The 26,133-nt window shown below is 32.1% G+C and overlaps 1 protein-coding gene across 1 annotated transcript; it reads left to right on the top strand.

The window, feature by feature from the left end:
• Positions 1-244: 244 nt before the first annotated feature.
• LOC139493150 (receptor-type tyrosine-protein phosphatase O-like) lies at positions 245-26,113 on the top strand. The gene is made up of 12 exons (XM_071281320.1): positions 245-505; positions 3,626-3,722; positions 5,535-5,633; positions 11,097-11,178; positions 15,381-15,471; positions 16,338-16,414; positions 16,897-17,031; positions 21,073-21,198; positions 21,728-21,879; positions 23,050-23,188; positions 25,558-25,636; positions 25,991-26,113. The coding sequence occupies exons 2-12, from the start codon at positions 3,634-3,636 to the stop codon at positions 26,020-26,022; spliced, it is 1,101 nt and encodes a 366-aa protein (XP_071137421.1). The 5' UTR covers positions 245-505; positions 3,626-3,633; the 3' UTR covers positions 26,023-26,113.
• The last annotated feature ends 20 nt before the right edge of the window (positions 26,114-26,133 follow it).

Below are 26,133 nucleotides of genomic sequence, written 5' to 3'. Positions count from 1 at the left end.
TAAAACTAAGCTGAGAAATTACACCAACTGATCAAACAATGTTATATAATACCGTCATGTTCTCTTATATTTGTGATCGTATTTCATTGATATTTCTCATAGAAACTACAAAACTCGATCGTGTGATCCCAACAAAATGCACAGAAATTTAGGCATATGCATATTTGATGTATTGTAACTGTTAAACATGTTATATATGTTTTATGTCTAGCATTGTCATGTTTAATTCTTTTTATTTCAGAACCAAGTATTCCAAAATTTATTGTATCAGACACTTCTATTCATTCATTAACAATAACAATTACAAAAGGTGAGGGCTGTGTAGATAATTTTGAGATATATATTAATGGAAGGAGGGAAAAAATAGTTCCAGTGTCAGAAACTAGCAACACCTTTACAAGTGTGATCGATAACTTAGAAGACGGAAAGGATTTCAAAATCAATGTTTTGGCGGTTTCATATAACTCGAATAGCACTCGTCTGTTGCCTTTATCTGATGCTACAGGTAAGTTTGTATATAGTTCATGCTCCTTTTAATGATCAGATGTTTTTCATCGTTTGTTTTTATGATAGGATCAAACATTTTTATCATCAGACAAAACTGTGCCTAGAAAAATGATTAACTGGTCAACTTTTTTAAAAGTTCTACTTTACAAACAAGCGGAAAATACATAACAGGAATTACGACTTGCAAGTCGAGGAAAACGACGAAACAATACCCAAATAAACAACACTTAAAGATAAAAACTAAAGGCAAAAAAAACCCAACTGTTTTTAAAATAATGCATCAAAACTTATGACTGAGTAGCACGACCTCATAAAAAACCGAGGTCGATCTCAGGTGTTCCGTAAAATTCAAAAGTCTGTCTACTATTTGCTACAATCCGTTATGATCAAGCTTAAGTTAAGACCTCCTCTAATAGAACTTGATTGCCTCCTTGATTGAAATGGTAAAAAAAACTAGCCTAGTCAGACAAAGAATAGTATTACTTATCAAACAATTTATAAGTTATAAATGTGATCAGTTTTTCTGCACATGTTGAAGAATTAACGACATGCAACAACTAGAAAAATATGTTATCATTGTCGACGTAAGCTTATCGTTGAATACCTTTCACAATTTAGTACTAGTTTGATTTATCTGTAATCGTGGGTATTGAAGGTTTCATTTTCCCCCTACTTATAAACATGATATTACATGAGTAATGTACTTTACAAAATTAATGGAAATAAATGTGCATGTGAAACAAAGTTTGCCTTTTTTGCATCTTTACTGAAATACCACAATATAAACACTTAATAAAGAAAAAATGTTACAATGATGAATCGTTTGCCTTTTGCATCGTACTTTACAGTGACTAAGCATTTATATACAGTGATTGTTAAGCAGTCTTTTAAAAAGGTATGACATTACAACTGTTATTGTGAAAAAAAGTTAAGACTGACACGAAACAGGAACCAACATTCAACTAATAACCGAACTTTCAAAACTCTCTATTGTGTGTTTCAATAAACATCATACACGTATTTCTAAAACCGAAAAGTAAAAGAAAGATAAAAAAAGTGCACTCATCACTATAAACTATAGTGAATGATGATTGCAGTATTTTGTGTAATAAAACCAATATTTGTTTATGCAATTATGTTTATCATGGACGAACCTATATGTGGCATATAAGTCAACGAATAAAACTGAAATAAAGAGAAACATTAATGAAAATTTTTAAATGATCATCTATTTATCAAAAAAAAAAACTGTTGTCTTTAAAAGCTGTGTGAAAAGTCTGAAATCGTAAAAGCAATTTGTAAAGACATGTAGTTTGTTTTGGGGTCGTGTAATTCATTTCTTTAATACAAAATTTATAGAGTATAAATTAGTTATTTTTTCCCTTAAATTAAAGCTGTAAGAAAGTTTTAAAAGAAATTGAAAGAAATGAATGATTTGGGTTGTTTTCTGATGTCTGTGTTCTTAGTTTCGTCTATTTTGATAACACCATGGTGTTTGACATTTTGGTTCCCAAATACTGCTCTCCAATCGATAGTATCGAAATAACTGTTTCATATGACAGTTGATTTCTATTCTTTTGAATTTTCGATTTTGTATCTTTCCGTTATTAATTTCGGAATGTTCGCAATTCCATCACATGGTGAATTACTTTCAAATTCTACTACTAGTAAACCACAATATATGATTGCTAGAATGTACTATGATTTAAGACTTCTTTTAGGTAGTAGTGCTGTAAGCTAGCTTGCAGTAACGCATATTACTCTTAGATCTGTAATTAGTGTCTTTTTGTTAAAGGGGTGTATAAATACCCATTTTCATCCTCTCTGTTTATTTGAAAGATTCTAGTGCAGACCAATTAAAACTAAATTCTTTTAAAAACATAATAAGGAAAGGTCGAAAGAACTTTGGTGGTAGATAAGTAATATATGTGAAAGGTGATATAGATTAGGTATTGCATTTAAAAACAAGCTAGTAAATCCCTTTGATGAAACACTTTGGGTTGAAATACGAGCAAATGATTATTAATCCCTTCTCTGTCGTTTTTATCGTCCACCGAATTCGTCCACTAACGTCAGGGCACGATTACATCATGCAATATAAATTGCCTGTCAAATAAACGAAAAATAGTGGTCACTGATTATCTGATTTCAAGTTTAGTTCTGTATTTCAATTAGTTTCCATCTGATGAGTAAAATAAAGACAATAGTAGTATAATGCTGTTCGAAAATCATAAATCGATTGAGATAAAACAAATCCGGGTTACAAAAAAAACTGAGGTAAACACATCAACTATAAGAGGAATACAAGGAAACAACCGAAACACTGAAGAAAAACGACAATGCAACACACACAAAAACTAACTATATGATTACAACTGCCATTTTCTTGACTTGGTACAGGATATTTTAAGACAAAAATGGAGGGTTGAACCTGGTTTTGTGGGTATCGCTTTTATGGCAATGTTAGATATAACACTTATATGATATCGGATATGTTCCTTACGTCGTAACTACAATCCCCTTCCCTTTCATAAATATGACCTACCGAATTAGACTATATACCGGATTTGTAATCACATAAGCAACACGACGGGTGCCACATGTGGAGCAGGATCTGCTTACCCTTCCGGAGCACCTGAGATCACCCCTAGTTTTTGGTGGGGTTCGTGTTGTTTATTCTTTAGTTTTCTATGTTGTGTCGTGTGTACTATTGTTTTTCTGTTTGTCTTTTTCATTTTTAGCCATGGCGTTGTCAGTTTGTTTTAGATTTATGAGTTTGCTTGTCCCTTTGGTATCTTTCGTCCCTCTTTTAAACAATAACACAACATGGCAGGACAGGACAACAGTACAAATTAATGTTCATTATTTTATACATTAATTAGGCCCTTATCTTTCTCGTTCGAATTCTTGGCCCATTATAGCTGACTGTGCGGGATGGGTTTTGTTCAATGTTTGAATGGCGTACGGTGACCTAAAGGTAATAATAATTGTGTCATTTGGTATCTTGTGAAGCGTTGTCACATCGACGATCACACCACATATTCTATTTATCCTTAGAATTCATAACGGCACAGTGATTAGAATATATTAAAACTATATTTGAAACTTTTGGTTGTAGACAAAAATATGGTTCCAGTGATTGGTGGAGCATTTGGTGGCCTATTAGCAGCTTTAGCCGTTATAACTCTTGTTGTTCTTTGGCGAAAACAATTACTGTAAGTAAAATTGTCATTCTGCTGAAATAAAAATAAGAAAACTATATCATTTACGATTTGGATTTTAAAAACAGGTAAACAAAAGTTATATTTTCATTAACAATGGCAAAACTAGACCTAATGTGGTTTGGCTATTTATTTTAGGTGCATTTTAGTCAGGTTGCCTATCAAGTATTTATACATTTTTCGATTTGAACGTTCGTAATTAAGTTGGCCCATAGAAGCTCAGGACGCACACTCATTATAAAGTCCAATTTTTATTTTCTTGTTTTCTATACGCTAGATACTAGAAAAGGTATGTTCTGATTCCTTTCGATTATATTCATCGTTGATTATTTTGGTGATCCTGTTGGGTTCATTTAAGTGACATAGCTCCTTAAGCATTTAGATATATTTGGCTTATATTTCGGGATTTGTGCTTTCTTTGTGAAACAGATTGATTTGTTTGCTTAAACTGTTTTTATACGCCCGTCTTTTAGACAATAACTTAAAAACATTTTCACCAATTTCCATGAAACTTAAGTGAATTGTTTATATCTATTGACGTAAGCTCCCTTTCGTTTTTTTTTAATTTCAGATTTTAAGTTTTGGATTTATGGGGCTTTATTCATAAAAAAGGGGGGATTTTCAACACTTCGGTCAATAACTCAAAAAGGCTTTCACCAATGTCCATGAAACTTTGGTGAATTGTTTATATCTATTGATGTAAGCTCCCTTTCAATTTTTATAAATTTCAGATTTAAAGTTTTGGATTTATGGGGCTTTATTCATAAAAAAGGGGGATTTTCAACACTTCGGACAATAACTCAAAAAGGCTTTCACCAATGTCCATGAAACTTTGGTGAATTGTTTATATCTATTGATGTAAGCTCCCTTTCAATTTTTATAAATTTCAGATTTTAAGTTTTGGATTTATGGGGCATTATTCATAAAAAAAAAGGGGGATTTTCAACACTTCGGACAATAACTCAAAAAGGCTTTCACCAATGTCCATGAGACTTTGGTGAATTGTTGATATCTATTGATGTAAGCTCCCTTTCAATTTTTATAAATTTCAGGTTTTACATTTCCGTGTTATGAATTTTTATGCTTAAAAAGGGGGGATTTTCCAATTTTGGGACAATAACTAACACTTTCACAAAATTTTATGCAACTTTGATAAATTGTTTATATATATTGACATAAGCTCCCTTTCCGTTTTTATAAATTTTAGATTTTACGTTTTCTTAAGTAATGAATTTTTATACTTAAAAAAGGGGGATTTTATGAAACTTTGGTGAATATATTAATGTAACATCCCTTTTGATTTGTATATATTTTTCTAGTTGATCATATAATTTCATTTAAAGCATAAAAGACAAGTTAAAAGAGCAACGGGCGTATCTTGCGCTAAAGCGCAGCCCTTTATTTACGTAAGAAGTAATTGGCTAAATGCTAAATGCGTTAGTGAACGAAATGTTTGGCTTTGATGTGCATCTTATCCAAAGCATCCCATAACAATTTTGCTTTTGGTCGAAGTTAGTCTATGTTGGTTAAATTAGAAAGGCATTATCAATTATTAAAACAGGACATTGATATAAAGAAAAACCTGGGGCTAAGCATGATTAACCACTTATAATATGATATGTAAACAGTGAATATAAATACGCCCATGTATATCTGACTTTACATATTGTAGAACAAATGTAGTAGTATGTAGCAGACAGGATATTTGAAAAGCATTAAGTGTCTAATTCAGACGACCTTACATGGTCCTGATCCTTTATAAATATCATTGTTTCTATATTCAGTATGTTTCTCCGTCTTTTAAAGATGTTTTCGTGGTAATACAACCAAGGATGAAATAGATGGAAGAAGCAATGAAGGTTTCGATGGCGCTGATGTTGAAATGACAGATAGCCGAAAGAAAAGGTATACGAAATAAAAGTCATATTGAAAGACTTAGTATTATTTATCGCACAAACTTAATAGCTTTTAGTCTTAGATACATGATGTGTTTATTAGTTGATATTGGCCTTTAACTAGATGTAAGTAACTGTGAGCACCGTGATATCTGTATTTAGTGTCTTATTATTGTGTGGATGTATAAATACCATGTTACATCTGGTGTGTGTCGTAACACCAAAGTGCATATATATACAACTCGTCTTAACATCAACCCAACAATGTTAGGTCTGTAAATTTGCTTTTGCAAATTTTTTGTTCTTCCCTCGACGGGTTTCAAACCCATGCTAATGAGATATCGTGACACCAAATCGCCTGCACTGTAGCCGTCCCGCTAGACCACACGACCACCTGGTCTTCATAAAAATGTAGCTTTCGGTGGCCGGGTGTTACCTTTCTACGTCAGTTTTAATCTAGCGTCGTACTACAGTATATGATATATAAGGCATGAAGATGTTATTCTTACAGATCAGCTAATAACGTTAACGGTACCAATGTTTCTGCACCAGATGCGCATTTCGACAATACATGTCTCTTCAGTGATGCTCGTGGCCAAAATATGTAAAATCCAAAGCTTATATAAAAGATGAAGAGCTATAATCCAAAAGTTCCAAAAAGGATAGCGAAATCCGTGAAAGGAATCAGAGATTTGCATGAGGGAGATACATTCCTTAATTTATAATAATTTTTAATATTTTGTAACAGCAAATTTAATAACACAAAAAATCCGTATTTTCATGCCAGTATCGGAGTACTGGCTACTGGGCTGGTGATACCCTCGGGGAATAACAGTCCACCAGCAGAGGCATCGACCCAGTTGTAGTAATAACATGAACGGCACCAATGTTTCTGCACCATATGCGCATTTCGACAATACATGTCTCTTCAGTGATGCTCGTGGCCAAAATATGTAAAATCCAAAGCTTATATAAAAGATGAAGATGATTAATTATCTATAGTAAAGGATCCTACAAATTAGTGTAAGATACAGTCACTGAGATATCTTGACACCTAATCGCCTGCACTGTAGCCGTCCCGCTAGACCAAACGACCACCTGGGCCTCATAAAAATGAAGCTTTCAGTGGCCGGTTGTTACCTTTCCACGTCAGTTTTAACCTAGCGTCGTACTACAGTACATGATATATAAGGCATGAAAATGTTATCTTTACAGATCAGCTAAATTATCTTTAGTAAAGGATCCTACAAATTAATGTAAGATACAGTCACAGAAAATAATTATACTTACAAGTACGTCTGAGCCAGTGACAACTCTACAACAAATTTATCCATCGGATCACCAGCAGTGATGGTGATACATGGCTGTGTAAATTATGTATATGCAACTCGTCTAAACATCAACCCAACAATTTAAAATCTGTAAATTTGCTTTCGCAAATGTTTTGTTCTTCCCTCGCCGGGATTCGTACCCATGCTACTGAGATATCGTGACACCAAATCGCCTGCAATGTAGCCGTCCCACTATATATATATTATGATTATGAATATTTATATGCGCTTTGATGACAACAAGCATTAGAATTTTTTCCGAAGTTCGGTATTTTGGTTATTTAACTTTTGTTTTTATTAAAAAGGACTTAACTAGTTTCAAAGAAAATGTGAGAATAATCCAAGAGAACAATCCAAAAACAATAAATCCATCAACACCATGGACATAACTTAAATCGAAAAATATATAGATATAATTTCGGTGGTCCTTTCAACCATTTTATACTCGTTTTAGATAAGAGTAACGACTAGATGTGAAAACTCTTATTTTTCCCGCATGAGTTGATATAATGTTTTGCTTTTCTAAATATGTTATGTCTAATTCAATGCCAAATCGTTCCAATCTCAACAAAGGAAACTTATTAACAATTTCAAAAAATAAATATTTCAAAACATTTATCGTACCTATTAATTAATTCATTTATTCAAAATAATCATTGATTGACTATTTTGAATGAATGAATTAATAGGTACGATAAATGTTTTGATATATTTGTTCTTGTAAATTCCCATCTGACTAATATAAAAACATTTTTGTTTAATATTTTTTTTATATTTTATTGTATATAGATATATATTTTATATGAATATAAATACATCAAACTTTGATGATATATTTAATAAGAAAAACGTCAAGGAATGGTAAATCAAGAAATTTAAATAACGAATGTGACTTAAATATACACATTCTGATAGCAGTATAATACAGAGAAATATAATCGAAAGATACTGAATGGAAATTCAAACTCTCTATGCGAAAATAAACTAACAACGCCATTGCTTCTAAAAAGACGAACACAGTTCACAAAACACAATATAGGAAACTAAAGGCTGATAAACACGAACCACGCCAAAACCTAGGGATGTCTCAGGTGATCCGGAGCAGTTAGCAGATCCTGCTCCACACACGGCATACATCGTGTATGTCATGGTAGTACACAAACCCAGATAAATCTAATTTGGTAGGTGACATTCGGGGACAGGAAAGGATTATAGTTAACAAATCTGTTGTTATATGTGAAACGGATGGTCAATAAAAATCAATCAACTCGTCAGGGCGTCCCATTGTTTTTAAACGAAGAAAAGATTTTATTTACACACCCAACTATTGGTTTAAACAGGTAACAATGAATTTATATAAGGAGGAATACATCTAAGAACATACGCGTCGACATAGAACATATTTTCCTTGATGTATGTATTTAATGTCGGCACTTTTTGCAAAAGTCATATATAATTATAACTTCAATGAAAAGATTATCCAAAATCGGTAGGATTACAAACGTTTAGAATGGTAATCAAAAATTCAATAAGATGCTTTTCAAAATAACAATAAACTTCCTATTTAGATAAAAGAAAACTCCATCAAAACACACGCCACCATAAGAAAAACATGACGAATCATTTAAATGCACAAAATCAGAGATCAGTAATGCGAAGCCCTCAGATAATGTACAGGACTATGTTCCATGGGTGGTTTTGAGTTTCTTAGCAACTGTTCGCAGACATTCTTTTTGCAAATGATGATTGAAAAGAAAACTAAAGAGTTTAGACTGGTTTTGAATAAAAGAACGTATTCTCTAACCATGAATATGAAATGTTGTCGTGTTCGACCGTATGAACTTGCTGACGAATACGATAATCAATAAAAATAAACGACTTTATTCATATGACATAGGAAGTACGCGTAGCCTTTGGAAGACAAAAGGTCACTACTATGACTAAAGAATTCATTTTTTGTCGATCAGCCCCAGTTTAAAAAATATTTTTGCATGAATCAGACCATTTGGTTATTTTGAGTGGACATGGATGAACAGGGTGTAACTATACAATCTATGCATAATGCGTCAAGCTAACTTTATTTGAAGTACTGGTTTGTCATTGGAATGCGATGAGATTAGCTCATTTGAAAAATTTGACTTATAAACCAAATGTATTCAGTCTAGTACTGTTCATTAAATGGGAGCAGATATGATATATTTTTTTTATATAGATAGAGAGCATGTTTGCTTTCAGTGTCATGGTTTAACAGTAAAAGCTCATTAAAATTACCAGGATTATTATTTGATACCCACAATGCTTACTTCGTCTCTATAACACTTACCAATATCAATCGAATCAACAGTCGGATGCACAAATCAAATGCAATTTGAAAAGCATAAAAATGTAAACAAAACATAATTTTGATGAATACAAATCTTAAATATAACTCGGTACCAGGATTATAATTTAGTAAACCAGACGCGCGTTTCGTCTTCATAAGACTCATCAGTGACGCTCATATCAAAATATTTATAATGCCAAACAAAAATTCTATTTTTTTCACATAAATAAAGTATTATGGAAATTTTTATTCAATTGCAAAACAGAAACTCTCTGAGTATATACGTAAAGCGTTAGGTACAAGGGGAAGACGACAAAGGGATAGTCAAACTCATATGTCGTCAGGAAGTGACAACACCATCGCAAAAAAAACACCCATAAAACGACAAAAGACCATCAACAATATACAAAAGACCATGTTCATAGAAATTCAAAAGGTGAACAACGCGAAACGTTTCTATCGGAACTATTTAGTTTTAAGAGACATTTACTAGACATATATTTGACAGGTATGTACAGCAGATAATGTTTACATCATTAATCAATCAGATAACTAATGCTTTCGTTATTTTGATGTCTGTTCGTATTTTTGACTAAATTCACATAGCATTCATGACGATATTTGAACATGTAAATGCGAAAATTGACTAGGCATATGATTTATGTTCAAATAATCTGCTCTATCGGAGTTCTGCCATCATTGCCACTTATACATGATCCTGATCTTGGCATTTGAAAGAGCAAATGAATTTGGATCATCACTACGGTTCGAACATATATGATTAGACCTGTGTAACCTTCATATGCAATTCTAGAAACTCGTGTTGTTTTGTATATTATATAAACCGGAACCAATAATATTCTAAAAGGAAAGATCTGTTTGTTTTGTTTTATGTTGTAATACGTAAGATACAAATACAGCGATACCATCTTGTTTTTGGAAAAGTGGTTATGTGAGGTTTTTTACTGTAAACTTTCTTATTATTGTCTAATAATTTCTTTTGTCGACTTACAAAAAACTTTTTACATAACAACTTTCTTTTCATATAGTATACAATATATGCAATATTATACACTTTCTGCTTTATTTCAGATTTGCTAATAAAAAAGAGTTGTGATATGATTGTTAATAAGACAACTACTCATCGAAGGTTAAACAAAGTTGATGAAAGCAATTGCAGGCAACCGTACGGTCTCAACAATGAGAAACCCCATACCGTTAAAAAAAACCTGTCATACGACCCTTTGAGCAAACGTCAAACTAAAATTAAATGTAACCACTTAAAACAAAAGTTCATCAATGTAGTTTGATATATAAGCACTTGTAAATCATCTTACTAACACATTGTAATATGGAATACGGATGGCATTTTCGTTACAGTAATATTGTGCCATATAGAAAATCAATCTTAAATTTAATCAATTGCATATCCTGATTGTAACTTGATTAATTAAAATAAATGATTCTTTTTTTGGATGTATTTCATAATGCGGTTGTTGTTGAGGTTCATATTTTTTTTAACAAAGAGTGAGCGGATGATACATCGTTAGAAAAAGTCTTTCACTCCATATTGCCATTCCTTTGTGTCATTTTTAGTTTCTTGAATTCATGTGTGTGCATCTGTGTGTGCTCTAAACTATGATTCAAGTATAGGTGAGAATGGTGATTAGGTTAAGACATAAACAATATCGACAGGCAATATTTGCAGGGATGACATTCGTTTCAGGTTTTTACTGTTCAGATTTAAAATTAACATTGGTAAACAAAGTTTATTTTAAACTGACTGCATGGGACTTGATAGAAAATTTATTTATTTCAGACCTATCAAACTAAGTGAATTTGCTGCAATACTTGAAGAAAAATCTAGAAACACACACATGGGATTTTCAAGTGATTTTAAGGTAAACAATTGTTCTTATTCCATTTATGTGAAAATGACCTAGATCTATTTTTCAAACCAATATCGCGAAGAAAGCAAACCCCAGTAGAATTATAGTACGATAAGGCTAACAAAAATCCTGTTGACGATGGTTAAAGAGTCCGGAATTTAAAATACTACCCTTTCCCCATTGCTGAACTAATAAATACAGTCAATTTCACTTTGGTAAACCTTTTATATTATAATCAACATTTTATTGCTGGGTCTGCAAAATACGACACGAAATATCTTCCCGAACATCTTCCCAAAGTTTGTCTTATTATAGCAATGAAAATCGGACATCATAGTTGCCGTAAAACTAACAACGCAAGGAAACTAATAAATTTAAAAGGCATGTTAGCACACACTAGATTATAGTCCATCTGTTTCTATAACATTAGACATATATACTATTTGCGTTCACTGTCATCATAGTCTAAACGTATTAACTAAACTTTACAGAATGGCCAAAACCTATATATGTAAAAAGACCACTGTTGCGGAGACGATTTGAAATGTGCAGTGGAATAAATTGTTTCATATAAAGTTCGACGATTTGGGATTTGGGAGTTCGACGATAACGTTATACCAATAGCATTATTATATCCATATCACATAACTAACGAATGTTTGCTAATAACTACGTTTTAATCCAATATTTACAATATATACAATCATTTTCGTAATACAATTTCACAACATTGTTTTCGATGTTAACTTATCGCATGATAAAAACGATCTGTTTACGTCTGAACATTAGACATAAAATTTCACACTAATTTAACCTGATTCCCAGAGATGGTCAAAACAAAGTAATTAAATTAAATAGCCACAGCTGCACGTGCAGACGATTTTTACTTGAACTCTAAATGACTAGACTGACCTACTGAAGTTGTCATAAAATTTAGGAATACCGTTAAGATTAACCATTAACTTTCTACACAGTAATAAATTCTTTGGAAAATACTGTTATCTTTAACTAATCTTAGCAGACGAAAATGTAGCTCTATTTCAACATAATTATATTGAAAATTAACGATAAAAATAAACTTGTCAATTATAAGTGCAATCAATAAAAACCGATTTCTACTCTATTAAAAAATCCTAACTATAAACAATCATACTAATAAAAACTAAAAAGCTATTGTCTTCAATTCAACCACGCTGATACCTGCAAAAATGTCACGGAAGCTAGTATAAAAAAAAAATGAAAATACCGAAACTAGTGGTTAATTAGTCTTTTATCAAATGGCAAGTTGCTGGATTATTTTATTGAAGAGAAGAGCCAGCAATTCCAAGTTGGTACATTATGTTTGGAAATGATTAGATTCAAGAAATAGAATTGAAAAACGTAGTATTTTTTATAGGAGGATGTCACAATTACGTCAAAAATTACGTTACAGTTTCATGAAAACGCTGAAAATTACAGAATTTAATACGCAGTTTTCAATTAATACTTCTATTACGGAAACATTGTTTGCAGCAAAGAAACAACCTTTCAAAAAATGCCGTCCTTGCCCCTATGAATATAAAATATTTGTCCACAGACAATCGCTAGTTCCATTTTACCAAGCTATTCTTCTATTCTCATAAATTTTTATTGTTCTAATGAGACAGAATTAATTAAGAATCTTTTTAAGAAAAATGAAAAGAGAAGCTTACTCAGTTTGTTTTGTTCTCGCATCGTTGTTAATAAAATGGGTTTTTATCCGACTGTAATGCAATTGAGAGATTTAGCTAGTAATTAAACCTGGTCGGATAAAAACCCATTTTATTAACAACGATGAATATGACAGTTGTGTGTGTTACATTTTAATGTTGTGTCGTCGTTCTCCTCTTATATTTGGTGCGTTTCTCTCGGTTTTAGTTTGTAACCCGGCTTTGTTTTTTCTATAGATTTATGAGTTTTGAACATCGGTATACTACTGTTGCCTTTAGTTGTACATTGGTTTGATGAGTTGATTTTGCAATTTGATGAAGAACTTTCCTTTTGAATTTTCCTCGGAGTATAGTATGTTTGTGATTTAACTTTTTACTATATGAGTTTCACTTTTGTGTTGTTCCTTTGTTTTCCTCTTATAGTATGTATAGTTGGTGTGTTTTCCTGGGTTTTTTTTTCTCTCTAAATCGATTTATGACTTTTAAACACCGATATACTACTGTTGTCTCTTTTAATTGCTCAATAATTTAACAGGTGCTGAATTTTTTAATTGATCTATCCCAATGAACTTAAAACAATTAGATGTGGTATGGGTGTTGATAAAAGAATTATCCATGAGAGTTCAAATGTCGTGGAAATACGAACCTGTGGGCCAACACTGTAAAAATCATACTATTTCGTCGGCTTTCGTTCTACATTACCTCTACAGGCATGACATATGTGAAACGATGACAAACATAACACAACATCAACCAGTAATAAGTTTGACTTATATCCAGATTTCTATCTTGATATTGATTATGAGGGTCGGTTGTGAACAATTTTTTTAGATAAAGGTTATGAATTACATTTTTATGTATGTAGCAATATATTAGTAACACAATTTAAAGGGAGTATGCATTTCTCTATGATGAGTTGATTCACTACTCCATGGTTTGCGTTTCCCATGTTGATATAATTAAAATGATGGTTACTGTGTACAAAAGAGCTATAACATCAAGGCCATCAATGCATTCCAAATGAACAAAAGTTGAGTCCTGTCAATAATTTTGAGAACGCCATCACTAGCATATCTGGTTATTTTTTTTATAATACATGACAACTGCGACATCACCAAAATGATTATTATTACTGAATGCATGCTTACAATGGTAAACAAGACAGAAACAACTAGTTGGTCAATTTCTGTATATCCTCCAGGATCATCTGAGATACTTAACTAATTGGGGTGTGTCTATTTTTTGTGTTGGATTGTGTTGGATTTTGTCGGGTTATGTAATGTATCCGGTTGTTTTTTGTAATAAGTTAATACTTCAGTGTTATCATGTATATCTTTTATATAGTCATTTTATAAAATTTAATGTTTGCAGACGTATAAATTATTCTAAATAATAGGGATTATCTGGTACCTAACAAAAAACCCTTGCCGTTTTTGTCACAACTTTTTTGAACTTTTGGTCCTCGATGCTGTTTAATTTTGTACTTGTTTTGGCTTACAAACTTTTGTATCTGGGCGTCACTAGTAAGTCTTGTGTGGACAAAACGCACTTCTGGCGTTTTAAATTCTAAACCTGTTGCCTTTTGTTAGCTATTATTCGTATGTTTCTTTGTCAATCGTGTTTTTATTTGTATTGTAGTCCTGTAATGTTTTGTTGTCATTTTAATGTTAAATTTAACATTGCGTTAAAAGAGGGAGGTTCGGCATGCCACAAAACTAGGTTCAACCCACCATTTTTTCTTTAAAAAATGTCCTGTACCAAGTCAGGAATATGGTCATTGTTATAATATAGTTCGTTTCTGTGTTACATTTTAACGTTGTGTTTCTTTTGTGTCGTTTGATTTCACTTATATTTGAGTGTGAATTCACATTATTATAAGACTTGTCACGGTACTTTTCTATCCCAAATTCATGTATTAAATTTTTATGTTATACATGTATTTGTTATTCTCATCGGATTTTGTATAATGCTTAGTTCGTTTCTGTGTGTATTACATTTTAATGTTGTGTCGTCATTCTCTTGTATTTAATGCGTTTCCCTCGGTTTTTGTTTATGACCCGGATTTTTTTTTATATCGATTTATGAGTTTTAAATATCGGTATGCTACTGTTGCCTTTAATTATAAACCTCATTTTGTTCGAGTTTATTGTCTTAAGTTTTCAAAGCAGTATAAGTTGATGCATTGTATAAGGTCGTGTTTTTCTCTTATGTTTATGACCTTTACAGTATTCAATTGGATGTTAACTGATTGATATTTGTCTCGTTTATTGTTTTGAACATCAATCATGCCATTTGATTTTACGTTTGAATTGTTTTACATTTTTCATTATTGACCTTTTATAGATTACAATGCGGATGGGTGTTGCACATTGTTAAAGTCCCTACGATTACCTGCAGTTGTTAACATCTACGTTATTTGGTTTATGCTGAATAGTTCTATCTTTTGGCAATTATACCACATACATAAGGTGGACAGCTAAATCAGTAACATTTAATGCATTTTAAATATTTCTTTATTTTTTTCAGGATCTGACTTTGCTTAGCCCTAAGCATGACTCCAACATTTCCCAAATCCAAGAAAACAGACCAAAAAATAGATATACCAATATTTTACCATGTAATTGTTTCTTTAACATTGAATATGAGAAGTATATAATGTATGTTTTGATTTGTTAAAAGCACAACTAAAATATACAGAATTGACATGGAGAACCTGTCAAAATGACAACAACACGACCAAAGAGCAAAACACAGCATTTAGGCCACCATTGAGTCTTTATCACAGAAAAAAACCGCATTTGGAGACGTGCTTCAGCTGTCCCCTAAACAAAACTATAACTAGTTCAGTGGGCGTCACACCAAACTTCGAATCATATATGAGGATTAATATTAAAAAACCCACAATACTTTCAAAGGATATGGCTCCTGACTTAGGACAAACACAAAGATGAGGCGGAGTTAACAATTGTTATTACGATCTGCATTTCATACACTAAACTATTCTATTCCTAATTTTCGTTATCAACTATACACAAAACTCAAAAGTTTGAAAAATTACCCATTACAAAATTTATAAAAAGTTAAAAGCACAAAACCGACTCCTAAAATATTAATAACGGAAAGTCGAGAATCAAATTTGAAAAGCTGAAACATATCAAATACATCAAACAAATGGAAAACAACTGTTATATTCCTGAATTGAAATAGACATTTTCTTGGGTGGATTAAACCTGATTTTTAAAGTTGGCGAAACCTTATACTTGTATGACAGTCACATATACTTCATTATTTATATTGACACCGGTATGTGAGCAAACTAAACAGATGAAAATAAAATGGGATACACAAGTCAACATTGTGTTATAAACTTGACAACTACATTAGATGAACATAATTATCAACATACGATTGCAACCGAAAGAAAATCATCGTTAGAGTGATTTAAATTAAGGAAGTTAAAGTTGTTAACTTATATTTTTTCAGTCGACCATTCCTTGGTAAAGCTAATTGGGATTGAAGACGAACCTGGCTCAGACTTTATAAACGCTAATTACATTCCGGTAAGCGGTTTAAAGTTTTAACATCTATCATAAAATGAGAATAAACTCTTTATCAATATCTAGTTTCCGGGGTACATAGATCTAAACACGTCAAAGCCAATAGAAACATGTAGAAGTTTTAGTAGCTAGAGAATCAAGTAAAGTTGTTTCCGTTGATGACTTTAACGAAGCATGACGCTGACACTAATTTTTAAAACGGACAATCGCACAACATTATTATGCTGAAACATATATTTTGTTAATACGCATGCTGTCTATGTTAAATTTATGTTCATAAATTGGAATTTTAAAAACTCGTTCTAAAAACATTTAAATTATACTTACAATGCTAGACAACAAACAGCGCATGACAGTTTATTGTTTTCCTCCAACAGCTACAAAACAATCGTTAATTTTTTAGATCGAATTCAAATACACAGTAGTCACAAATCATTAAACATTTATCATATCGATAGTAGTTACACAAAATGTAAATTTTACAGGGTTTTAATTCTCCTAGAGAATACATTGCATCACAAGGTCCTCTACCATCAACCCTAGCTGATTTTTGGAGAATGGTGTGGGAACAGAATGTCAGCATAATTGTTATGCTTACACAGTTGATAGAGAGAGGACGCGTAAGAATTTTTGGTTAAAATACATTTTTGGTTTGAAATGTTTAAATAATTTCCAAAGTATCTGAAATCTGTCGTCACATATCAATAGTAAATTAAAAACCAATTGTTCAGAGAACCATTGATGGTCTTTCCACCAGTTAAGACCTTTTTTTATATGAAAATATTAAAATTTGGTTTTAAATGTCAATTTTAGCGCCAAATGACAGCTTATTGAACGCTTATTCCAAAAATATATGGTTTCTATAAAAAAATATATAGAAAAGGGAGATAATCTTTTACTTCCGGTTTAAAAAGTTTACTTCCGGTATTGTTTGATAGTTTACTTGACACTGATTCCAAAAATATATGGTTCTATATACTTTTACATTGATTTAGTACAAAAAAAAGCTACTTCCGGTTTACAAAAGGTCACTTCCGGTTGTGTTTTTTTAAGGTCACATTGCTTACAACTCAATGCAAAAAGTCCCATGGCTTTATCATGTGTACATATGAGGTAAAAGCAAAGGTCAAAATCTAGAACGTTTAATTAGCATATGACCTTGAGCTCAATTTCAAGGTTATAAACCAAGGACCTCAAATCAAAAGACTCTAGTCCTCTACTTTATATTGTTAATGAGTTATATAACCATACGTATGATATTAGATATAAAAAGGGGGAAAACTTGCGTCAAATGTCTACGTACCCTTTCGACTAAAATTTATGTGTTACAACATGTCGTAACCAACAATTGTGTGAAATTATTTTGTCGATATCTTGTATGGTTTCTGAAAATAAGAGATAACAAGCCAAAATCAAAATTTTAATCATGACCTTAACCTTTGACCTTGACCTCATTTTGATTTTTTTGGACCAAGGACCTCAAATCAAAAGACCCTAGTCCTCTACCACTTATGGTTTTCCAGTTAAAAATGCATATCACTTATATCAAATATAAAAGGGGAAATAACTCTCATATGGAGTCTCCGGATAGCTTCGGTCAAAATGAATCAAATCATCCTGAGGATATAACGAGCAATTTGGTAAAATAAATTTGTCGGTTTCTTATACGGTTGCGAAGATTAAGCGAGAACAGTGTTCGGGGAGATAACTCTTACATGGATAAGATTTTGGTTATGCGGTGTCAGTTTTAAAAGCGTATTAATTGTTCGATATCATATACCATATATCTTAGTGACATATTGCGAAACAAAAAAATTGCAAAGGAACAAAAAGTTGGCGGAAGAAAAAAAATAAATAATTAAAAACCAATTGTTCAGAGAACAATTGAAGGTCTTTCCACCAGTAAATATCTTATTTTGATATTAAAATATTAAAAATCAGTCTAAAATGTCAGTTCCTATGGCTTTATGATGTATAGATATGAATTTAAAGCAAAGGTCAAAATCTAGAACGTCAAATTAACCTATGACCTTGACCTCAATTTCAAGGTCACAAACTGAGGATTTCAAATCAAAAGACCCTAGTCTCTAATATGTATGGTTAATAAGTTATATCACTTTAAACATAATTTAAGATATGATAGGGGCTAAAACTCCCATTCATTGTTTACGCACCCTTTCAACTAAAATTATTTAGTTACAACATGTCGCAACTAACAATTTATACAAAATAATTTGTCGATATCTTATAAGGTTAATGAAAATGAGTGAAAATAAGACAAATTCATAAATTAGAATATGACCTTGACCTTTGACCTTGACCTAATTTTCATTTTTTTGGACCAAGGACCTCAAATCAAAAGATCCTAGGTCTCTATCACTTATGGTGTTCCAGTTTAAAATACATTTTAAAATTTCAAATACAAAAAGGGAAATAACTCTCATATGGAGCGTTCATATTGCTTCGGTCGAAATTGGACAAATCATGCGAAGGATATAACGAACAATTTTATAAAATAAATTTGTCATAATCTTTTACGGTTGCAAAGGAGATGTGAGCACAAAGAAAACAGTGTTTGGGGAGATAACTCCTACAAAGAAAAGTATTCGGTTACGCAGGGTAAATTTCAAAAGCGCATAAACTGTTCGATATCATATACCAAATATACCAAATATCTAAGCGACATATTGTGAAACAAATGTTTATCGCAAGAACAAAATTTGGCGGAAGAAAAAAAAAAGACTTAATAATAATCAGAAGAAAACCAATAGGTCTTTCCACAGAAAAGTGGAAAGACCTAATAATCAGAAGAAAACCAATAGGTCTTTCCACGGAAAAGTGGAAAGACCTAATAATACAATTGAGCATCAAGGAATGCCTGACAAAATAGTTACATAATGCGTGGTTCACACATTGCCGATTATTGCTCCCGTTTAAGATCAGACAGCGATACGACACGAACAGTGAAAAAGTCGGATTACTATCCTAAATTATCTGGAATCTCCTATAATTGTCTGAACGCAGTGGTTTAAGTTCGTTACAGATTCCTACAGGTCGGGAAGTGTCTGAATAGTTTGGCGAAGCACCCGGACAGTTATGTGCGTCCCGTAACATTCAGGGAAACTCACCCGATTTTGTTTAGTCGGATTACAATCGTGCCTATGTCGTGACAGATTCTGTTGTATCGGATCAAAATCCATACAATGTTCTGTGTATTCTGGACGGTATCATGTGAAACGGAAATGATTTGGAGAAATTTTTCATTGCTGTCTTTCTGTCGATTGAGTCCAAATTGCATTCAGATCTTGTCGATTGCGAACCGTTTTTGCCGAAACCGTTCTGGAACAGTCCCGTTATTAATACGAAATTCGTCAATGATACCCACGTCAGAGTCCCGACAATTACAGAATACAATACGACTGAAAACAGACAAAGCCGTTTGCAATGCGATAGAGCGAACTGTTATAGGATAACGTTCCTACAGTACCTGATCATCCCGAGTATGCCCATAGTTTTTGAACGGATAACTTCCGTCAGCGTCGGTTCAATGTCTGGTCACTGTCTGATCTCTGTCGGATTACATTCGGTAGAATCGGGACGCAGTCGTGACAGACTCGATCGAATTTTACCAGGCGAAATATACAAATTGGATTAGAAACGGATTGAGAACGGGATTGTCGGGATAAATTAGCTTGGAAACGGTTGAATATCGATGCTTCCTGAACAATATCTGATTGTTGTCGTGATTGAATTATTTGTTTTACAAATTCGAATTAAAATTTGGATTTCCATCCACGATTCACAGGATCTTGATCAGACTTTTGACACATTTTAATCGGGAGTGGTCCTGTCAAGGACGGCATTAAAAATTGTGAAAAATGTGTCCCCAGCTTAAGTTCCTTGTTTTAAGTATAAAAAATACAAATTCGCTCTATATTTGTTTACTTAAAGATAAAGAACATGTAAAATGTTATAGCTTAAATTTACGACAACCGAGTAAAAAAAATGTCGAACTTATTTATGAACATATGATAAAACTACGTCTAGCAGTTACTATAGTTGTTTTTATCATTTGTACAATTTTTACATTAATATAGTATCATAAACCAAAATCAACTCCACGTACGTGTATAGTTTCAGTTTTGACATTTAGATTTCTCCTTAATCACACATATAAACGTAGTGTTTCAAAATCAACATATTGCTATTAATACTGCAACCAGTTGTATACTTTTCTTAATTTACATTGTTATATCAACCACTAGAAACACACTAATAAACCAGCTAGATTCATAAAGCAATTGACTTGTCCTGCCGTCTGTCCATCAATGCATGCGTCGAATAATCGCCATTTAACTTCAAAAGTACTTCGAGTTGGAAAAGGATATTTTTATTCACACACAAAGTCTAGGTTCGTACAAGAAAGACAGTCGTGCATTGAAATTCATCGACTACAACGGAAATTAGAAAAAAACACCGGTCTTTGTCATATACCCAAGCAATTGCCACAAACAAAACATGTATACAAATCCATTAGGTATACCATTTACAATAGGAAATAAGTAAAAAAAATACATTTTCATTTTGCAATACAATACATTGACGGACAATAGCGTCGACAAAAGTAATTGTTTTTCTAAATGTTTCATGCTTTGCTATAGAAAAAATGTGAGCTGTACTGGCCTGAAAACACAAATGAAAAGCGATTTTTCGGTGATATAATTGTTGAAGTGAAAGCAGTATCGTTTCCTCAAGATTATGCATTACGTGAAATAGAAATTCATTTGGTAAGTATAATTGTTAAAAATGATCATTTTATGGAGTTATTTATTATCTTTACTGTACCAACTCCCTTTTTGTAAGTAGACTGCGTTAGTTTCAATATTATTGATTAAAATATTTGATAAGAATAATTAGAAATTAGATTTTTATGGTATATAATAGTAAACAGTGTTGCATGGAATTTGATGAAAAACTCTAAATATAATGAAATTTCAGTTTCTTTTAACATTCTTTTTCATACAAACAATCTACTCCTGCCAAATAATATTTATTGACTATTTTTCTGACGCTTAATTATCTTGCTTTTAGAACAATCCAATTGCAACTTAACGGTTATGATAATAACATAACCATATTTTTTACATGGTTAACGCACCATATTTTCGACAATATTTATCTTTTCATCGATGCTTTCGACCACAAACTAAGACGGCGTATAAAACCAAAAATGGGCCCCATAAAAGCTAATCACGTTGATGTATGTGGAAGACACATTCTTAATTGAAAATAATTTCCAAACATTTCAAATTTAAGGGTGATGTTAGCAGAAAGGTACGCCATTATAATTATCTAGCCTGGCCTGATATGGGCACACCTAAAACAACCAGCAACATGATAAATTTTGTGGATACCGTACGACAAGAAGTTAAACCGAGTACAAAAGGTCCTATGTTGGTTCATTGCAGGTATGAATGCTGTCATTTAACAGTTCAAATAAAAAAAAAAATAATTCAAAAGAAGCAAAGTAATTTGCCTTTTATTTTGTAATTTTTTTCTCGCATTTTATTGTTATTTTGGTGGTTTTTTATGTTTTTAAATGTGAAGCCATTTTTTTCAATGTTCTTTTTAACCATTAAAAATGATTTATTGTCATTCCTTGTTACAGATTGTTTTTCGTCTTACTTTTCTACATCCATCAAAACCATTTATTCGAATCTTTGCTTGAATCAATTACACTGGTACTTAAAAAAAAATGAAAGGTAATAAAAAAAAAACGTTGTGTACTTTGATAGCTAAACTAAAATTCTCAGAAAGGACGACTGTACCATTTTAAAAAATGTTTGTGTTTGCTAGTAAAATCATATGCAGAACTTTCTTACTGCTACAACATTGACGGTACCAAATGTTTTGGACAAGATAAAACATTATCAAAAGTCCAAAACATCGTCCAACCGTTGAATAGTAGAAGAAAAAACCCACAAAAATATGTCAATCTAGAGAGAGGTGTAACAAGGTTTAGTCTTCCGTTTTAATTAAATGTAAGGAAATGCCTGTACAATATCAGGAGGATGACAGTGGTTTTCAAATCGTTTCATGTTTTATAAACTTACTCGGTTGTCAGCGTTAGTCTGAGTATTCTTGTTAGAGTATTTCAGGGAACTACAGGGAAAAAACTCAGTAAGAAGTAATAAAATATGATAACTAATAACATAAACATTCTATTGGTATGTTTCACGTCTTTACGAAAATCAATTTTCTTTCTCAAATTGTCTTTATTTTATAAATTCGTCTCGCAACCGGTATTTTTTTTAATGCATGAATGTTGGAGGCCTTTTGGAATGTGAAAAATGCCAAAAACAATTTTGTTCCTGATTCTGATATAAATAATTTCTCATGGAAATTTAGAACATTCCTTTGTGATGCCTTTTTTTTTTATTGTATTTGGCTGGGTTTCCAAACTCAACGCCACTTCTTAATCGGGTTATCACGATTATGTTTTGTACGTTTTTGTTTGCATTTTTTTAGGAGTACGATGCCTGTGGTTGGTGTCTGTTGAACTATCCATTATTTTAAATGACTCATTTTATAATTATTTTGCACTTTTAATGTATTATAATTATCATTATAATTTTAAGTGCTGGTGTTGGCAGAACTGGAACATTTATAATTATGGACGTATTGCTACAGGAACTCCGTTCAGATCGAAAGGAAGTGGACATCTTTGGAAAAATTATAAACATGAGGAACAACAGAGTAAATATGGTACAAACTGAGGTATGAACAGTTTTCTTGGTAAAACGTTTTTTGACAAATCACAATGTTTTGCAATTTGCTACGGTCAGTGCCGCTTTAAAAAATGTGTCCGGTGACCCGGCCAACCAACCAAGATGGCCGCCATGGTTAAAAATAGAACATTGGGGTAAAATACAGTTTTTGGCTTATAAATCTAAAACCAAAGCATTTAGAGCAAATCTGATATGGAGTGAAATTGTTTATCAGGTCAAGATCTATCTGCCCTGAAATTGTCAGATGAATCGGATAACCCGTTGTTGGGTTGCTGCCCCTGAATTAGTAATTTTAAGGAAATTTTGCTGTTTTTGGTTATTATCTTGAATACTATTATAGATAGAGATAAACTGTAAACTGCAATAATGTTTAGCAAAGTAAGATTTACAAATAAGTCAACATAACTGAAATGGACAGTTGACCCCTTTAGAAGTTATTGCCCTTTATAGTCAATGTTTAACCATTTTTCGTAAATCTTAGATATCTTTTACAAAAATCTTCTCCTTTAAAACTACTGGGGCAAATTAATCCAAACTTGGCCACAATCATCTTTTGGGTATTTAGTTTAAAAAATGTGTCTGGTGACCCGAACATTCAACCAAGATGGCTGCCACGGCTAAAAATAGAACATAGGGGTAAAATGCAGTTTTTGGCTTATACCTCAAAAACCAAAGTATTTAGAGCATATCTGATGGAGTTAGATTGTGTATCATGTCAAGATCTATCTGCCCTAAAAATTTTCAGATGGATTGGACAACCGGTTGTTGGGTTGGTGCCCCTGAATTGGTATTTTTAAGGAAATTTTGCCGTTTTTTGTTATTATCTTGAATATTTTTATAGATAGAGATAAACTGTAAACAGCAATAATGTACAGCAAAGTAAGACCTAAAATTAAGTCAACTGACCAAAATGATCATTTGACCCCCTAAGGAGTTATTGTCCTTTATAGTAAATTTTTAACAATTTTCATAAAATTTGTAAATTTTTACTAACATTTTACACTGAAACTACTGGGCCAAGTTCATCATAGATAGAGATAATTGTAAGCAGCAAGAATGTTCAGTTAAGTAAGATGTAAAAACACATCACCATCACCAAAACACAATTTTGTCATGAATCCACCTGCTTCCTTTGTTTATTATTCATATAGACCAAAGTGAGCGACACAGGCTCTTTAGAGCCTCTAATTTAGAGTAGCAACTTGTTTCTACAATCACATTATAATAGGAATGTGGATATTCTATCCTCATATACATAAACTAAAAGTCTTCAAGGAGCACCTGAGGTCACCGGGACGTTAGTATTTTCGTGATGTCATTTGCATGTCGTTTGCATGTCGTTTTTTGTGTTTCTTTGATACATATGACGTTGCTCTGTACTTATACATCCTGTCATTGATGATAACACAATGTTGACTGCTGTACCCCTATTTTTGACATTTTTAGGGACAACATCAAAAGTTCAATGAAGGATAAAAAACTTGATTCACATAGTTTTTTCAATGACCCCCTCACCCCCCTCTTAACTTAATTTGGGAAAAATTGATTGACCCATATGGATATATGTCAAAATCAATGTCGGATAACCAAATCTTGCAGCAGTTCAACCCCCCACCCCCAAACTATTTGAATTAAGTTTTTTTTTTTTATCTTACATTGATCTTTTGATGTCGTCCCATACCCATTGTGTATATTTGTTTTATCCGCGCATTGTTATCAGTACAATAGAAGTTGATGCGACTGTCATCCAAGTAAGACGTTTAGCTAGCTATAAAATCAGGTTTAATAAACTTTTCTTCGTAAGATCAGATCAGGAAAATGACAGTTTTTATACATTTGTTTGAGCTTTTGGTTTTGGCATTTGATTATGTTGTTCAGTATTATTTTTTTTTAACTTTTTTATGGGTTTTTTTTTGGCATGGAGTTTTCAGCTTATCTTCGGCCTATCTTTTTGATATCTTCTACTTTTTTTTACAAAAAAGTGTGAAACAACTCTAATGTATGCTTGCATTGCATAAATTAATACAAAAAAAATATAGTCACAAAATTGGAGTTATACGAGTTCATAAAAGTGAAATATGCAAAGTAACTCAATCCTTGTTGAATAATGAAAACTGTTAATATGAATATCTTGCTTTGTTGAAAGGAATGTACATCCTTTAAATAAAGCGTATTGCATGTGAACATATTTTTTTTTACTTTCTAGTGAATATAGATAAGAACCCTATAGTAAATGCCTGAATAATACTATATACACAGTAGTAAGAACTGTAACTTTTCAACCTAGATATATGTCATTTTCAAATAACACCACAGCTCTGTTAATACAGTTAACAAAAAAACATTTAATTTTTACAGGATCAATATACCTTTATATTCAAATGCATTAAAGATTTCATTGACGTGACAGACGATGAAGAGGAAGAGCCTAGTGAACGTAAGTATAACTGTATACATATATATATAGCATTATAAATCCTATTTTCAAATTTGTTAACTTTTCATTATGCCACTATGATTAAAATAATGCAAATGAATGATGAAATATCACCCCAGCTGATAAAAAATGACCATTTCCCAAATTTAGTTTCGACAGACCCCTCATGTACTAAAGTGAACATGTCTCCACCTGTAAGGTTGCAGTTCTCATGATTAAAATCCGATTTGAAAAATCTATTCTGAAAAAGATGCTATAAACTGGTCAAATCGTTTCCTGTTGACAATAGTATTACAAACAAAAACATACTGATCATTATTATCATTTTCAATTTCTTATTTTTTTTTATTTCAGCTGTCTACGAAAATTATGGTGCTAATGTGTAAAAGTCGAACGAAGAGGCGACGCTAGCTTGTGTGCAAACAATTTTCTCTTAATGCTTTTATTTTTCATTTATATTATATTGTTAGAACTAGATTTTATATTTTTATAATATT

The sequence above is a fragment of the Mytilus edulis genome, chromosome 10 (genome assembly GCF_963676685.1).
Source record: "Mytilus edulis chromosome 10, xbMytEdul2.2, whole genome shotgun sequence".
Lineage (NCBI taxonomy): Eukaryota > Metazoa > Mollusca > Bivalvia > Mytilida > Mytilidae > Mytilus > Mytilus edulis.
The sequence above is the reverse complement of the archived record's forward strand: the minus strand, read 5'-3'. Positions and strand labels throughout refer to the sequence as shown.

Excerpts from the sequence above, each read along its gene's own strand:
- LOC139493150 (XM_071281320.1), top strand. The coding sequence starts at position 3,634 with ATGGTTCCAGTGATTGGTGGAGCATTTGGTGGCCTATTAGCAGCTTTA. Across the intron at positions 11,179-15,380 it reads GATTTTCAAGTGATTTTAAG|GATCTGACTTTGCTTAGCCC; the intron begins GTAAACAATTGT and ends TATTTTTTTCAG. Across the intron at positions 16,415-16,896 it reads TAAACGCTAATTACATTCCG|GGTTTTAATTCTCCTAGAGA; the intron begins GTAAGCGGTTTA and ends TAAATTTTACAG.